The sequence below is a fragment of the Grampus griseus genome (genome assembly GCF_964374135.1).
Source record: "Grampus griseus genome assembly, chromosome: 8".
Taxonomy (NCBI): Eukaryota; Metazoa; Chordata; class Mammalia; order Artiodactyla; family Delphinidae; genus Grampus; species Grampus griseus.
Genome location: NC_139002.1, coordinates 102,028,385 through 102,045,355, shown reverse-complemented (window position 1 = coordinate 102,045,355; position 16,971 = coordinate 102,028,385). Strand labels below are relative to the sequence as shown.

General features: G+C 40.2%; 1 protein-coding gene across 3 annotated transcripts in view; it reads left to right on the top strand.

The window, feature by feature from the left end:
* Positions 1-16,971, top strand: part of ATL3 (atlastin GTPase 3) — a 50,534-nt gene that overhangs the window by 24,426 nt on the left and 9,137 nt on the right. For all 3 annotated transcript variants that reach the window (XM_082659095.1, XM_082659096.1, XM_082659097.1), the window contains 3 exons: positions 3,197-3,253; positions 4,247-4,339; positions 5,367-5,505. In XM_082659095.1, the coding sequence (XP_082515221.1) occupies positions 3,197-3,253; positions 4,247-4,339; positions 5,367-5,505 (289 nt within the window). The remainder of the gene's footprint in view (positions 1-3,196; positions 3,254-4,246; positions 4,340-5,366; positions 5,506-16,971) is intronic.

The following is a 16,971-nucleotide window of genomic DNA, read 5'->3' as shown; positions in this document are numbered from 1 at the left end:
TTCTTTTGCTGTGCAGAAGCTATTTAGTTTGATGTAGTTCACTTGTTTATTTTTGCTTTTGGTGTCAAATCCAAAGATTGCCAATACTTATGTCAAGGAACTTACCACCTATGTTTTCTTCTAGGAGTTTTATGGTCTCAGGTTTTACATTCAAGTCTTTGACCCATTTTGAGTGAATTTTTGTGTATGGTGTAATACAGTAGTCTAGTTACATTCTTCTGCATGTAGCTGCCCCGTTTTCTCAACACCATTTATTGAAGAGACTCTCCTTTCCCCATTGTGTGTTCTTGTCCCCCTTTTCCAAAATTAATTGACCATGTATATGAGGGTTTATTTCCGGGCTCTCTATTCTGTTCCATTGATCTGTGTGTCTGTTTTTATATCAGTACTGTACTGTGTTTTTTTTTTCGCGGTATGCGGGTCTCTCACTGTTGTGGCCTCTCCCGCTGCGGAGCACAGGCTCCGGACGCGCAGGCTCAGCGGCCATGGCTCACGGGCCCAGCCGCTCCGCGGCACGTGGGATCTTCCCGGACCTGGGCACGAACCCACGTCCCCTGCATCGGCAGGCGGACTCTCAACCACTGCGCCACCAGGGAAGCCCAGTACTGTACTGTTTTGATTACTAAAGTTTTGTAATATAGTTTGAAATCAGGGCCGGGCAATTTCTTTTCGATTCCTTTCTCAGTTGGATCCCATTTAATCTTTTGTTTATTCTGTCCATCATTGTATGCATTCTCCAGTAGCTTCCTGAGAAAGGCTGCATAGGAGATAACATTTTTGAGGTCTAATAAATCTGAGCATGTGTTAATTTTATCCTAGAATTATAGGAAGTAATTTTGTTTTAGAATTGAAGGCATTGTTTCATTACTTTCCAGCTTCCAGTGTCTCTGCTGAAGTCCCACATCATCTGATTCCTTTGTATGTGACCTTTTTGTTTCTCTCTGACGCTTTTAAGATCTTCTGATTCTTGGCATGAATTTTCATGGTTATGTACTTTAGTGTGGGCTTTTTCTTCGTTCTTGGTACACTCATATCCTCAGAAAGATAGACGTTGCAACTGTTGTAACCAAGAAATAACAGGATGCTGGTATAAAGCAACCTTCAGAAAACCAGGAAGAGCTCCTGGAAATTACAACTATGACAGCAAAAATGGAAAATTCAGTACAGGAGGAGTTAGAAGGTGAATTGGAGAAAATTCTCCTAACAGGTTGACTAAAAAGACAGAGAGTAGAAATCAGTAGGAGGGGAGGTAGTGGAGCATTGAGAGAAGAGAAAAGCAGAGGAGAGAGATAGAGCGGGGAGGAGAGAGAAGGGAAAGGGGAGGAAGAGAGGAGAGGGAGAGGTGGAGGAGAAGGAAAACGGAGGGCACTGAAAAATAGGAAAATTTGAGGATCAATTCAGGAGAGGCTTAACATGTTGGTAATCGATATTAGTAAAACAGAACACAGAAAATGGAGGGAGAGAAATTATAAAAGGATTAAGATGATGTTCTAGAATTGAAAGACATGAATTTTTGTCTTCCTTGCTAGAAGCTTTTCTCAAAGGTGTGGTGGTCCCTGGTCATCTGTATTTGAGAGTGAGCCACTAAAATACCAATGGGGAGCCTTTGGTGAGAGAGTGGCCTCTTGTGCTGGTTTGGATCACCAGTGAGATCACTGGGCAAGATCATTTAGTTATTTTGTTGCAGCCCCTAAATGTCAGTATTTGCAGACTATTATTCTTGGGTTGTCGGTTTCTCCAGAGACATCTTTAAACTCCTACCTGGGTAGGTAAAGCTTGCTGCGGCTCCAGCAGGGTGAGAGGCCCAAGGAATCTTACTGTGGCACATGTAGACTTGACTTAAGTACCTGTTTCCAGTAAGGTAGGGGACTTACTCCCATCTTCAGCTGAGTTTGGTTTCAAAGTCTAAATTCTTTTTGGTTCACTTCCCATCTTCTGTGAGGGCAGGAAGGGGATTGGAGCAGGCGGAGGGAGCAGGATCTGGGAGTGTCGGTGATCCCTCCACAGACTTCCAGCCATTTCCCAGCTCCCTCACGCCCTCCGTCAGGGTGACTGGTGCTTCTAATTTCTGAGCCTTTCAGGGATTCTGCTGAGAGACTCTGCTTGTCTCTTTCTGGCCCTGCCTCACAGATTTCTTAGCAGGGCGGAGAAAGGCAAAACCCGAGCCAGTTCTCATTTGTTTTCCTTCCAGAGTGTTTGTGACAACTCCTCTTTTTCATATAATTTGTGATCCTCTCTGTCCTGTGAGTTAACAATTTTTAAACTTCGTTTTGCTTTACTTTTTAATGAGGCTTCATGAAGAAATAGAGGTAAATGTATGTGTAGACCCTGACTTTGAAGAATTCGTTCATTGGGTCATTTGAATGGCATGCATCCTACAGGCCCAGTACATGCTACTGTTGCTGCTGGAGGTCCCGTAGTGCACAGAACAGACAAACGTCCTTGCCGTCACGAAGTTTAAATGCTAGTAGTGAAGACAGACACTAATCAAGATAAATAAAGGTATATTATGTTAGGTAGTGAGACAGGTGAAGGAGAAAAATTTCACAAGGACATGGGGTAGGAAATACTATGTGGAAAACTAATCTTTTTAGGTAGATGGCCATGGGAGGCTTCATTGAGAAGGAGTCATTGGAGTAAAGACCTGAAGAAGTGAGGGAGCCGATTATGCAGATGTTTGGGGGAAGAACACTGCAGGCAGAAGGAGGAGTGAAAACAAAGGCCCTAAGGCAGCAGTGCGCCCTGCAGGTTTGAGGAACATCAAGGAGGGCCAGTGTGACTGGATCACACTGTAAGGACTGGCTTTTATCCTGAATGAGGTTGGAGGGTTTTGAGCAGAGGTATGATGTGGTCTGACTAACCTTGTGTATGACAGAGCCACCATGGCCGCTGTAGTGAGAAGAGTCTGTGGGGGGCAAGGGCTGACGCGGGAGAAACTACTGCAATATTGTAAGCCACATGGAAGTTGTGAGTGGTTGGATTTTGGGTTTGCTAATGAATTGGGATGACAAATGTGAGAGAGAGGAATAGTCAAGATTATTTTAAGGTTCATGACTCCTGCGGGCTTTTGAAACTGTAGAATTTTGGTCTCAGATAAGTACTGTTCAGTCTGTTAAATGAATTATTTGCTATAGAATAGCCATAGAAATACTTTATATAATATTGCCTTACAAACCATAACTCTTCTTTTTTAAAGCTCTTCACAGAATATGGTCGTCTGGCGATGGATGAAATTTTCCAAAAGCCCTTCCAGGTAGAGTATTAACTATAAATATTTAAGTCATATCTTTGTTTTAGTTCAGAGATGAGCAAACTACAATCCACAGGCCAGGTCTGGCCAGCTGCCTGCTTTCATGTGACCTGTGAGTTAGGAATTGAAAAAAATCAAAAGAGGAATAATATTTCATGACATATGTAAGTTATTTGAAATTTAAATGTCAGTGTCCACAGTGGAAGTTTTATTGGAACACAGCTACACTCATTTGTATCGTCCATGGCTGCTTCTTGCTACAGCAGCCTGAAATATTTACTCTGTGGCCCTTTACAGAAAGTTTGCTGACCCCTGCTTTAGCTAATTGTTTTATGAGGGTAAGAATGCATAGTAGGGCTTCCCTGGTGGCGCAGTGGTTGAGAGTCCGCCTGCCGATGCAGGGGACGCGGGTTCGTGCCCCGGTCCGGGAAGATCCCACATGCCGCGGAGCGGCTGGGCCCGTGAGCCATGGCTGCTGAGCCTGCGCGTCCGGAGCACGTGCTCTGCAACGGGAGAGGCCACAACAGTGAGAGGCCCGCATACCGCAAAAAAAAAGAAGAAAAAAAAGAATGCATAGTAAACCTCAGTAAGATTAGAAGATCCCTAAGTATTATTGTTTTGGTTTTCTTTTCCTTTCTGACGTTAAAAGTAGATCTCATTTTATGAGTAACTAGTGCCGTATGTTTTTCTTGTCCTCCGCCATGTTCTTCATACTTGCGTTTCGAGCAGAGCCCCGAATTTAACATTTTCTCATCAGTCTCTTCCTGTTAACCCATGAGAACAAGAATACCAGCTGGGGTGTTGGCCTCACTTACGGTTTATGCCTGTCCTGCAGGTGGTTACGAGGTCTCTAAGACATTGCAGAGTAGGTCAGTCCTTCAGCACATTTTCTCGCCCCCTTTGAAGAAGCTGGCATTATGCAAAGAAGTATTTGATGGTTATTTTGAAAACACATTTATGCAGCATTATAATACATTCTGCTCTCTTTCTAAACAGACACTGATGTTTCTGGTTCGAGACTGGAGTTTCCCTTATGAATACAACTATGGACTACAGGGGGGAATGTCGTTTTTGGAAAAGCGTCTACAGGTAAGTAGAAATATAATCTTCTGAGGAATTACCTGAAGTAGTGATAACTTTCTCATTTGCCTTTAGCTATTGTATTTAAAGCACATCATAGAAAATTACCTTGTGTTTTGAACACTCCGGAATATTAGCGCAATAATAATATTCATGGTAAGATTAGAGAACCCATGTATATAACTCACAGGATTGGAGAGCAGAGCCCTGTGCAAAAGCCCAAGCTTTAATTGCAGTTTCTGTTTCACATTTTACACGTGGGTCCATATGTGCCTTTTCTTTCTGGTGTGGATACAAACAGGCTTCAAAACACAGAAGTCAGGATCCCCTGGTGGCACAGTGGTTGAGAATCCGCCTGCCAGTGCAGGGGACACGGGTTCGATCCCTGGTCCGGGGAGATCCCACATGCCGCGGAGCAGCTAAGCCCATGCACCACAACTACTGAGCCTACGCTTAGAGCCTACAAGCCACAACTAGTGAGCCCACGTGCCACAACTACTGAAGCCCGCGTGCCTAGAGCCCATGCTCTGCAACAAGAGAAGCCACCGCAATGAGAAGACTGGGAACCGCAACGAAGAGTAACCCCCACTCGCCGCAGCCAGAGAAAAAGCCCGCACTCAGCAACGAAGACCCAACACAGCCAGAAACAATAAATAAATAAATAAAATAAAAATAATAAATAAACTTATAAAAAAAACAAAAACAAAAAAAACCACAGGAGGCCTCTGTCAATCACTGCTAATTGGTTAGACCCTGCTTCATGCCCACAAACCTTCCCTTATTCTTCCTAAGTCTTGTGTAATACTCTTTTTTAAGAAACTCTTTAGTTGCTGTTCTTTGATAGCTCTAGGAGCCAAGCCATGGTTAATCGATTTTATGCATTTATTGCTTCTTAGGGTTCTGAGTTTTCTCATTGGAAAACACCTAGGCCACTACGATCCATTAGAATTGGGAAGTCTCTCCTTTGTCATATACTAGTGGTTGCTGGTGAGGAAAATCAAATGGTCTTTTGTAAATTGTCGGCCTTTATTGGCAGGTGAAAGAACATCAACATGAAGAAATTCAGAATGTCCGAAATCACATTCACTCATGTTTCTCCAGCGTCACCTGTTTTCTGCTACCACATCCAGGGCTCCAGGTCGCCACAAGCCCTGACTTCGATGGCAAATTGAAAGGTGTGTTTCAAATGATGTTATTTTATACATGTGATTTTATGTTTGGAATTAAATAGTGACCAGAAAATATCAATTGTGAATAGTAAATGCTAAGAGAGATAGTATGTTCTCTTAGAAAGAATAGTATTTAGAATCTAGTTCAGTTTTTGCTCCTGCCTTACTGTGACCATAGTTTCTCCATCTGAAATGGTTGTGCTAATACCCATTAATGATCTTTCTAAGGGAGACGTTAACGATTACTGGTTTACAAGAGATAAAAGTGCTAAAAAAGGGAAAACTTATCATTAGCTCATTTTTATGATGTAAAATATTCCCAAACAAAGGTAGCATGATGCACGGCATGGCTATTGTTTTCATCTTATTTGTGATTATAGCAAAACTTGATGCTGGGTCATGAGTTAATATCAGGAAGTGCTGACTAGACGGTAGCTTAGAGAAATCAGAGGTGGGACACTTGGGTTCCATTGTCTTATTTTTGTTCCTTTTTCACTGAGACCTTGAGTCATTTAATGGCTAGTCCTCAGTTTACACGTGTGTTAAACTAAGTGCTTTTGTTTATAAACTTTATCTGAGCTTCTTAGGTTCCGAGTAAAGTAGAAATAATAATAGCTGCCGTTTTTAGAGGCCAGCTGTGTTCCCAACTGTCAGTCTCTCCAGGCTGCTATGACAAAATACCATTGACTGGGTGGTTTATAAGCAACAGAAATTCATTTCTCACAGTTCTGGAGGCTGGAAATCCAAGATCCGAGTGCCAGCATGGTTGGGTGAGGGTTCTCTTCCTGGTGTTAAGAGTTCTGATTGTAGCATCTCTTTCATAGGAGCACTAATCCCATTCTTGAGGGCTTCACCTTCGTGACCTAATCACCTCCCAAAGGCCCCAGCTACTAATACCATCACCTTTAGGGGTTAGGATTTCAACCATATGAGTTTTAGGGGCACACAGACATTCAGACAGTAGCACCAGCACTGTGCTCTTTACTTTTATACTTTATGTTCCCAGTAATTCCATGGAGTTGGTATTTCCTTTATCTTAAAAATGAAGAAGCTGGCTTAGGAAAGTTAAGTAACTTGCTCAAAGTACTCAGCTAGTAAGTAGTGCGGCAGAGATTCACATCCCCGTCCTTCTTGCCTCAAAGCCTTACTGTGCTAAACTAGAAGTTCTGTTATATTGGGGAAGTCATTTAGAGGATATATACTGTTTAGTTAGTAGGAGAACTTGCCTTTTGAAGTGGGAATTTTTCATAGCCTCATATTAAATGTAAAATGCATCTTTTTCAGTTTATTTGGCTCAGTTGATTCAAGACACTTAATATGCTTGTTCAACCTAAGATTTACATTCCAGCTGGTCTTAATATTGCAAAAGAAATCGAGTTTGAGAGACTTACCTTTACCTTCTATTTGTCACCTGTGTGATATTTTTATGTGGTTGGCAGCTTTCCTGAGCAGGAAACTTCCACAGCCTATTGGTTGGCAATTCAGAAGTCCGAGGTTGGGGCCTGGCTTTGGAGAGAAATCTGCTTAGGCAACACTTTGTGAGTTAGGTAGGAGAGAAAGTTGAGTGTGTAGGTGATGTGTTCTTTTAGGGTTATAACGTTCCATTATTAGACATACTTTTACCAAACCTAAGCTCTGGTTTGTTCATCACTGGTAGGGAAGATGTCCAGTGGAATTCTTTTTTTTTTTTTAAGTACTTGATTTTCATTTGAATTTAAAAAAATTCATTCATTCATTCATTCATTCATTCATGCTGCACCAGGTCTTAGTTGCAGCATGCGAACTCTAGTTGTGGCATGCATGTGGGATCTAGTTCCCCAACGAGGGATCGAACCTGGGTTCGATTGGGAGTGCAGAGTCTTACCCATTGGGCCACCAGGGAAGGCCCCCAGTGGAATTCTTAACTGAGGATGTTTAGGAGAGGGTGGGTTAGAATGACTCTTCATGCCTGTCCTCTTGTCTTAGGGTGGTCTCAGGTTATCGGGCATAAACATGCAGAATGACGTTCCTCTGTATTACTAAACATTTAAATATTTCAGAACATTCTTTTTTTTTTAATTTATTTATTTATTTTTGGTTGTGTTGGGTCTTCATTGCTGTGCGTGGGCTTTCTCTAGTTGCGGGGAGCGCGGGCTACTCCTTGTTGTGGTGCACGAGCTTCTCATTGCGGTGGCTTCTCTTGTTGCAGAGCACAGGCTCTAGGCGCGCAGGCTTCAGTAGTTGCGGTGCGCAGGCTTCAGTAGTTGCGGCACGCAGGCTCAGTAGTTGTGGCTCACAGGCTCTGGAGTGCAGGCTCAGTAGTTGTGGCGCATGGGCTTGGTTGCTCTGCAGCATGTGGGTTCTTCCCGGACCAGGGATCGAACTCGTGTCCCTTGCGTTGGCATGCGGACTCTCAACCACTGAGCCACCAGGGAAGCCCCCAGAACATTCTGTTTTAAAATTCATTTTTATCATGGTATTCCAGGAAATAGAAGAGCTTTTTAAAGTTCTGTAACCCTGACTTCTGAAATTTTGCATTGCAATACAATATGTAATGCATGTTGTAATACAGTATGCATATTGTATTAGGTTCTTAGGACTGCTGTAACAAAGTGCCGCAAACGGCGTGGCTTAAGAAAAGAAATTCATTCCCTAACAGCTCAGGAGACCAGAATTCCGAAAATAAGGTGTTGGCAGGGTAGATTCCTTCTGGAGGCTCTGAGGGGGAATCTGTCCTGTGTTTCTCTTGGTGGTTGCTGGCAATCCTTGGCATTCCTTGGCTTTTAGTTTCAGTATTCTGATTTCTGTCTCTGTGGTCACATGGCCACCTTGTGTCTGTGTTCTCTCTTCCTACAAGGACACTGCTCTTTGAATTTAGGTCCCACCCATATCCAGTATGATCTCAACTTAACTAATGACATCTGTAAAGACTCTATTTTTAAGTAAGGTCCCATTCTGAGATTCCAGTGGACATGCATTTTAGGGGGGGGACACTGCTCAACCCCATACACATATTTACAAATATGAAGGGTTTATTACTAAATATTAAGTGTGCTAAGTTTCATATTAGATTTATAAAACAGGGAATAAATTCTATATAAGCAAACTTTAGTCTCATTATTATGTACTATTTGCTTCCCTCATACATGATTGAACTATAAAACATATTTATAGGGTTAAAATTTTTCCTTTGCTACGTGAAAAGGCAAGTCCCAAAGGAAGAAATACAAATGATTAAGACACATTCATGAAAATATGTGTTGCATAACAGTAATCAAGAAAGTACAAATGTGTCGGTACACAGTCTTTATGTGACAGTATCAACATTTCAAATGTTCACGTCTTTTGATCCACTATTTCACTTTTAGGAAATTACCCTAAGGGACTATCCATATGTAAGTAGATAAAAATATGTGGACAAGAATACTACTACTGTGGCATTATTATTATAATAGTGAATAATTGGAAACAACCCAAATATGTATTTTTGAGGAATTGGTTAAATTATGGTACATCACACAAAGGAATGAAAAGAAGTCATTTAAAAGGATAAGATAGATAAATGGATCTATCTGTATTTACATAGAAAGATATTCATGATACGTTATTAAATGTAAAAAGATTGCAGAGTAGCATATATTGTAAGATCCTAATTATTGAAAAATATGTACATATAAGGATGTTTTTAAAAGGAAAGTTTTGAAAAATAAAAATTTCCTTTTTTATTTCACTTTAAAAATATGTTAATATTAGTTTGCCCTGGGACTTCCCTGGCAGTACAGTGGTTGAGAATCTGCCTTCCAATGCAGGGGATGTGGATTCTATCCCTGGTCAGGGAACTAAGATCCCACATGCTGCGGAGCAACTAAGACCCCGTACCCCAGCTACTGAGCCTGCGTGCCACAACTAGGGAGCCCATGCGCTGCAGTGAAAGATCCCGTATGCTGCAACAAAGATCCTGCGTGCTGCAACTAAGACCCGAGCAGCCAAATAAATAAATAAATAGTAAATAAGTTTTAAAAAAACCTTAGAAAAAAATATATTAGTTTGCACTTGTGTGTCTATTTAGGGAACTATATAGTCATTAGGAGGATTGTTCATGAAGAATTCTTGTTAGCTCTGCAAAGATGTATGTACTTTTTAGCTTTGGAGTTGGGTAGTTTGTAATTTTAGGGAACCTTTTAAACAAGATATTGAAGGGTTTTGAGTGAAGAGTAAATTTAGGGTGCTACATTGCAAATAGTAGGTGACTTGTGAATATTTGGCAAGTGCTTGATTGAGAACCACATAAACTTCATTGTGGGGGGGGATCTTTAAGTGGAGCTGATACATTTCTCAGAGCTAGAAAAATACCTAGACATTTCAATATATTTTCTCAAGTATATTCTTGTACAATGACTTGGTTGAGGTTCTGCAGCCCCGCCCCATATAACCTGGGCAAGACACCATTAGCCTAAGAATGTTTATGTTTAATCCAGAAGAGGATCTTCATGTAGTTTCTGTAGGACATTTAAATTGATTAAGAACTACATTCTGGGGCTTCCCTGGTGGCGCAGTAGTTGAGAGTCCGCCTGCCGATGATGCAGGGGACACGGGTTCATGCCCCGGTCCGGGAAGATCCCACATGCCGCGGAGCGGCTGGGCCCGTGAGCCATGGCCGCTGAGCCTGCGCGTCCGGAGCCTGTGCTCCGCTATGGGAGAGGCTACAACAGTGAGAGGCCCGTGTACCAAAAAAAAGAACTACATTCTGAAGCTATTTTCTGCAAATGTTCCCCTAAGTACTTTAAGGATTGTTTTAGTGGTTTTATTTTATTTTTTTTAAAAATGAATAACCATTTATTCAGAGGTGAACACCTGCCAGACAGTCTTAGTTTTGGTATAATCGGTGCTGAGCTGCTGTTCCTACAGTAGTTAGCTAGGAGATGAGCTCATTTTTGAGACTCCTTTTCAACCGACACAGGACGACTGTCTTCACCATAAAGAAATCTGTCTTCCTTTTTACTAGAGAAGAGAGACCTAATACAGTAACTACTGAATTGTTTAGAAATTAAACAGAAGAGATTGTAGTGAGCAGTCTTCTTGGAGGCCATGAGATTCTGAGATTGTCTCAGTCGTGAGACAGTTCTTGCCTGTTCTGAGTCTAAAACTCATATTTTGGTACAGCCTTCATAAAAACATTAATAGCTGAGGGTCTATGAAATCTGGGTAAAAACATGGATAATACAGCCTGTGGTGTCTAGATCCTGCTGCGTCTCTTGTGAAATAATTGCTGAAGCTCTCATTCTTTCAGTATGGTGAATGTTGGAACCATAAAAAAATTTATTTTTCTGAATAGGTAATGCACTCACATGTTTAAAATCCCAGAAAAGATTAAGAAGTAAGTATTTAGTGAAAAGTCTCTCTTCCATTTTTGTAGGCTTCCAGAGTTTCTTTTAGTATATGCAAAGCAAATATAAATATACATGGGATAGCATTTTATGTACCCTATGTGTTTTTCACTTCAAGGTTATAAATAATTTGTCCCACTTTTTTTCTTGAAATTTTTTGGTTCCATTTTTCACATTATAATTTATGATCCAGTTTGGATCCAGCTTATTTTCTGAATGGGTACCTATTTGTCTCAACACTATTTGTTGAATAGTCCGACTTTCCCCCACTGGTTGAAATGTCACCTTTATCAAATGTTAAGCCACTAATCAATGTGTAATATAGGGATCAATCCCTTTTTAAAGTTGATATAGGCCATATTTTGGCACCATCCTGAAAAGACTATAGAATTAAGAATATTTAGATGGAGATTGGTACCCATTTACTTAGGTAGGACATTGAAAAACTTAAAAAAATTTTTGATGTCAGGAGACCTTATGATTGATTAGTTATTTAAGATGGGGTGGAAATCAGTGATTAGAAGTATATGTTACTATTTAGAGAAAAATCTCATGTAGATTTCAATTTAGGAGCCATAAATAAATTCTAATTATAAAATTTAAAGCATGGGGGAAAAGTAAATTTTATTAGACTTCTGGAGTTGGGGAAGGACTCTTTAAAATTAGAAAGAATAAAAGAAATTATCAAGGAAAAGTGCTGTAGTTTGAATGCATGATAATTAATCTTATGCATATTTACAAAAAAGCAAACAAACTGGAAAAATATTCTAGTTATCATGGTACACATAGGATAACATATTTATTTACTTGCTGAAGAGTGACTGTATTCTAAGATAAAGGCCCTAATAAATAGTTCACTGAAAAGGAAATCAGCTGATGAACAAATATGAGAGAAAGTTTGGCCTAACTACTAAGAAAAGAAATAAAAGCAAATTAAAATAATGACCTACCATTAAATTTTTAAATATGCTATTAGATATCCAAAAGAAAGCATAAGTATTACATGTAAGAAAGGATACATGTAATGTATATATGTAAGGTATGAAACATAATTTAATGAACATCATCAACCCACTACCCAACTTACTATCTAGAACTAGAATTGGCAAACTTTTTCTGTAATGAACTAAATAGTAAATATTTTAGACTTTGTGGGCCTTACAGCTACTCAGCTCTGCTGTTGTAGCAAGAAAGCAGCCGTAGACAATTGTATTAATGAATGTACATGGTTGTATTCCAACAAAACTTTCTTTACAAATATAGTTAGCAGGTCGTATTTGGCCCAAGGGCTGTAGCTTTCCAGAACTACAGAACATTACAAGTACTATTTTCTATACCTGTATGCTTCTTCCTATCTCCCTGCCTCTCTACAGAAATAACCACTATTGTAAATTTTGCTTTTTCTGTCCTTGAATTAAAAAAAACTTATTACTTGTGTTTGGTTCACTTAACAGTCTATTGCTAAGTTTCTTTAATTTTGAACTTTATAAACATATGTGGCCAACTTGAATTTTTACTGAGCATTTTATTTTTAAGGTTATCTGTATTATTGCATGTAGTTGTAATTCATTCAGTTTCATTGTAGTATAATAGTGCCTTCTGTGAATACAACAGTTTATTCTCAATGGTTTTCTCCAGTTTTTTGCTATTATGACAATGCTGCTATGAACATTCTTGTATGTGTGGATATATGGGAATTTCCCAAGGGTATGTGCTTAAAAGCGGGATTGATGGATATTGGAATATGTAATATAGCTTCACCTTTACTAGATAATGCCAAATTGTTTTCCAAAATTCTTGTTCCAGTTTATAGTCCCTTCATCAGTGTATATAAAAATTCCCATTGATCCATATCCTTGTCAACACTTGGTATTATCAGACATCTTAGTTTTGCTAAGTTAGTGATATAATATATCTCATTGTGATCTTAAATTGCATTTCCCCGATTACTAATGGGATTGAATATCTTTTCATGTATTTATTTCCATTCATGTTTCCTTTCCTTTGAAATTCCTGTTGTCCAGTTTTAATTGGGTTGTCTTTCTCTGCACTGTAAAGATCCTGTATGTCTACTTTAAGATATGAGCCTTGGGCTTCCCTGGTGGCACAGTGGTTAAGAATCCACCTGCCAGTGCAGGGGACGTGGGTTCGAGCCCTGGTCAGGGAAGATCCCACATGCCACGGAGCAACTAAGCCCGTGCGCCACAACTACTGAGCCTGCGCTCTAGATCCCGCGAGCCACAACTACTGAGCCTGTGAGCCACAACTACTAAAGCCCGCGCCCAGAACCTGTGCTCTGCAACAAGAGAAGCCACTGCAATGAGAAGCCCACATACTGCAACGAAGAGTAGCCCCCACTCTCTGAAACTAGAGAAAGCCCGCGCCCAGCAATGAAGACCCAGTGCAGCCTAAAATAAATAAATAAAATAAGTACATTTATTTTAAAAAATTAAAAAAAGATATGAGCCTTGTTGGTTATGCATTGCAGGTATCTTCTCCCATCCTGTGTCTTGCCTTTTCTTTTTTTAGTAGTAGTGTCTTAGTTTTAATGTGGTCGAATTCATTCATCTTTGATTTTATGTAGTGCTTTTTAAGTCTTGTTTTAGAAAATCCTTTCCTTTCTCTACACACACACACATGCATACAAACACTCTTAAATTTTGTCTTTCATATTTGTGTTTAGTCGACTGGGAATCAATTTTTGTGTATGTGAGGTGGAGATCCGTTTTCTATTTTTGTACCTAGATGCCAATACTTCTCACATCACTGATTGAATACTCTTGTTTTCCCGTTATTTGCAATTTCTGTTATGTTTAAAAAAATCCTTTTATAAATGCATGGGTCAGATTCTAGGTTCTTAATTCTGTCCCACTGGTCATTTTGTCTAGCCCTGTGCCATTACTACATTATCATAATTAGTTATTTTATAATAAGAGTTGATATCTGGTATAACGATTCCCTCCCTTTTTTACCTGTAGTCATCTTCAGTAGTGTCTTAATTATGCTTTAGTCTTTGCTCTTCTGTGTAAGTTTTGGAATCAGTTTATCAGGTTTATTAATGTCCCTGTTTGGTTTTTGATTGGAATTGCATTGGATCTATAAATTGATCTGACGGGGATTGGCATGCATTTATGACAATGGGAAGGTATTCTTATCCTGAACAGAGTAATCTCTCTCCATTTATTTAGGTTTTTTAGTTTCACTTTATGAAGAATATAAAAACTTACTTGATCAAGGTCTTATACATGTTTTGTTAGATTTATTTTAGAAGTTTCCTTAGAAGTTAGAAATCTTAAAAATTATTTTTTCTAATCATGCTGGTATGTTGAAATGCATTTGATTTTTCTATATGATAAATTCAGCAATCTTGCTAAACTCTCATTATTTCTAGTAATATATTTGTAAATATTACGTATTATCTACGTAATTCATGGAGAATGGAGTTTTTGCTTTTTTCCACATCAGATTTTATATTTTTTATTTTTTTGTGGTACGTGGGCCTCTCACTGTTGTGGCTTCTCCCGTTGCGGAGCACAGGCTCCGGACGCGCAGGCTCAGCGGCCATGGCTCACGGGCCCAGCCGCTCCGCGGCACGTGGGATCTTCCTGGACCGGGGCATGAACCCGTGTCCCCTGCATCGGCAGGCGGACTCTCAACCACTGCGCCACCAGGGAAGCCCCTCTGCTACTTAAGCTTTTGATGATGCGTTTATTGACACATTTTATCGAATACTTTGATAGTGTTTGAATGCTATGACACTGAGTCTTAAACATTTGCTGATATATATTTTATGACCTAGACTTTTTATACATGTTCCATATGTGCTTGAGCACAGTGGACATTTTGTTTAATTTGGGGGTGTAAGGTTCATTTGTATCTCTAAATCATACTTGTTAATTATGTCATTTTAAAAATCTTCACTAATTTTTGTCTCCTTGAGTGTCAATAACATATGTATTGATGTTCCACTGTTCTGGTGGATTTGTCAGTGCTCCCTTTTGTTCTGTCACATATTTTGAGGCTATTTTAATAAAGTTTTGAATTGATACATCTTTTTGGTAAATTGAGGTAATATATAGTAGCCCTCTTTATCCCTAATACCATTTTTTGTTGTTGTTTGAGCATTTTTATGTTTATTAATATGGCTATTCCAGCTTTGTTTTCCTTAGTATTTGTCTGTATATCTTTTTCTGTCATGTTCAACCTCTCTGTGACTGTATGTTTTAGGTGTGTGTGTCTCTTGTAAACAGCATATATGTGGATTTAACAAAAATGCAATTTGAGGGCTTCCCTGGTGGCGCAGTGGTTGAGAGTCCGCCTGCTGATGCAGGGGACGCGGGTTCGTGCCCCGGTCCGGGAAGATCCCACATGCCGCGGAGCGGCTGGGCCCGTGAGCCATGGCCGCTGAGCCTGCGCGTCCGGAGCCTGTTGCTCCGCAATGGGAGAGGCCACAACAGTGAGAGGCCCGTGTACCGCAAAAAAAAAAAAAAAAAATTTCTTCGTTCACTTTCTTGTCCTGCAGACCTTCCTTCTGGAAACATTTTCCTTCTTTCAGAGGGTCTTTGCCGTGCGACAGTTTTACTGTTACGTGTGTTTTTCTTTCTATTTAACCTGCTTGTTATATGCTGTGGTTTCTGAAGCTGTGGATTCATGTACTTCATTAGTTCTAGAGAGTTCTCAGCCATCACCCCTTCTCTTATTGCCTCTGATTCACTCCCCTTCATCTCCCAGGACTCCTGTTAGACATATATTAAATAATCTTATTCTGTCTTCCATATCTTAATTTTCTTCTTTATTTCCCATCGTCATCTCTCTGTGCTGCTCCTTGGTACATTATTCAGATCTCTTTTCCTCCAGAGGAGATCTGTGTTTGCTCCTTTGGGGAGCTAAGGGCTTACCCACCTGGGACCATTCCAGCTCCATTTCATGATCCAACTTAATTTAGGAGTTATTTTTGCCCAGAGTTTGTCACCACCTTGCAGTGAATGGCCTCAAATAAGCCACAGCTTCACATGTACTTAGCTCAGTGCTCTGGTTTCAGCTCACTGCCCACCTGCTCAGCCCCTTGCAGCTCTCTTTTACTTCCAAGTCTACACTGTAATAGAATATATTGTGTGCAGGATCTTGTTAGGAAGAAGGTTCCTTCAGATTCTCTAGTCTTTAGTACTGTCAGAAGCAGAAGCTGCAAGATAGGGACTTCCCTGGTGGCGCAGTGGTTAAGAATCCGCCTGCCAATGCAGGGGACATGGGTTCAAGCCCTGGTCTGGGAAGATCCCACATGCTGCAGAGCAATTAAGCCCATGTGCCACAACTACTGAGCCCGCATGCCACAACTACTGAAGCCCATGTGCCTAGAGCCCATGCTCCACAACAAGAGAAGCCACCGCAGTGTGCACTGCCTGTGCACCGCAACGAAGAGTAGCCCCTGCTTGCCTCAACTAGAGAAAGCCCAGGCAGCAAAGAAGACCCAGCGCAGCCAAAACATAAATAAATTAAATACAAAACAAAACAAAACTGCAAGATACTATTTTTCACCAATCAAGTCAGTAAAAGTTTTAAAAACAATAAAAATCTCGGTGTGTTCAGAGTAGTAAACAAGTCTCCTACGTTGGTGATGGGGTATAAATGGGTACAGTCTTCTACAGAAGCGGTTTAGCAATATATAAGAGGCTTAAAAAGGAAGGAGGGTATTTTAAATGTTCATTGTGATTGTCTGATGGTGGGCTTTATATATGGTTGTTTTTTAAGTAGTTTTGAATGTTTTCCAGGAGTCTCCATTGTTGTCACATACCTAGTAATTTCTCTTAGTTGACCCTATCATCTAAGGAGGTAAAAGTAACCTGAAGTTTTTTCTATGGAGATTTTTATGGCGATATTTGTAGTTGGAAAAATTTATAAACCACTTTTGTTTTATTCACTATGCTATCCCCAACTCTTACAGCAATGCCTGCCACAAAAGGGTGCCCCCAAACTGTTGAATGAATAAATAAGAATGTTTCAGTTTTGTAAACTTGGGTTATGGGCTGTTGAAAGAGTTCCCATCTTGATGTGGGTTCCCATCTGCTTTCTTTCCAGTTGATGGTCTGAATTAGTTGGGAACCTAGGA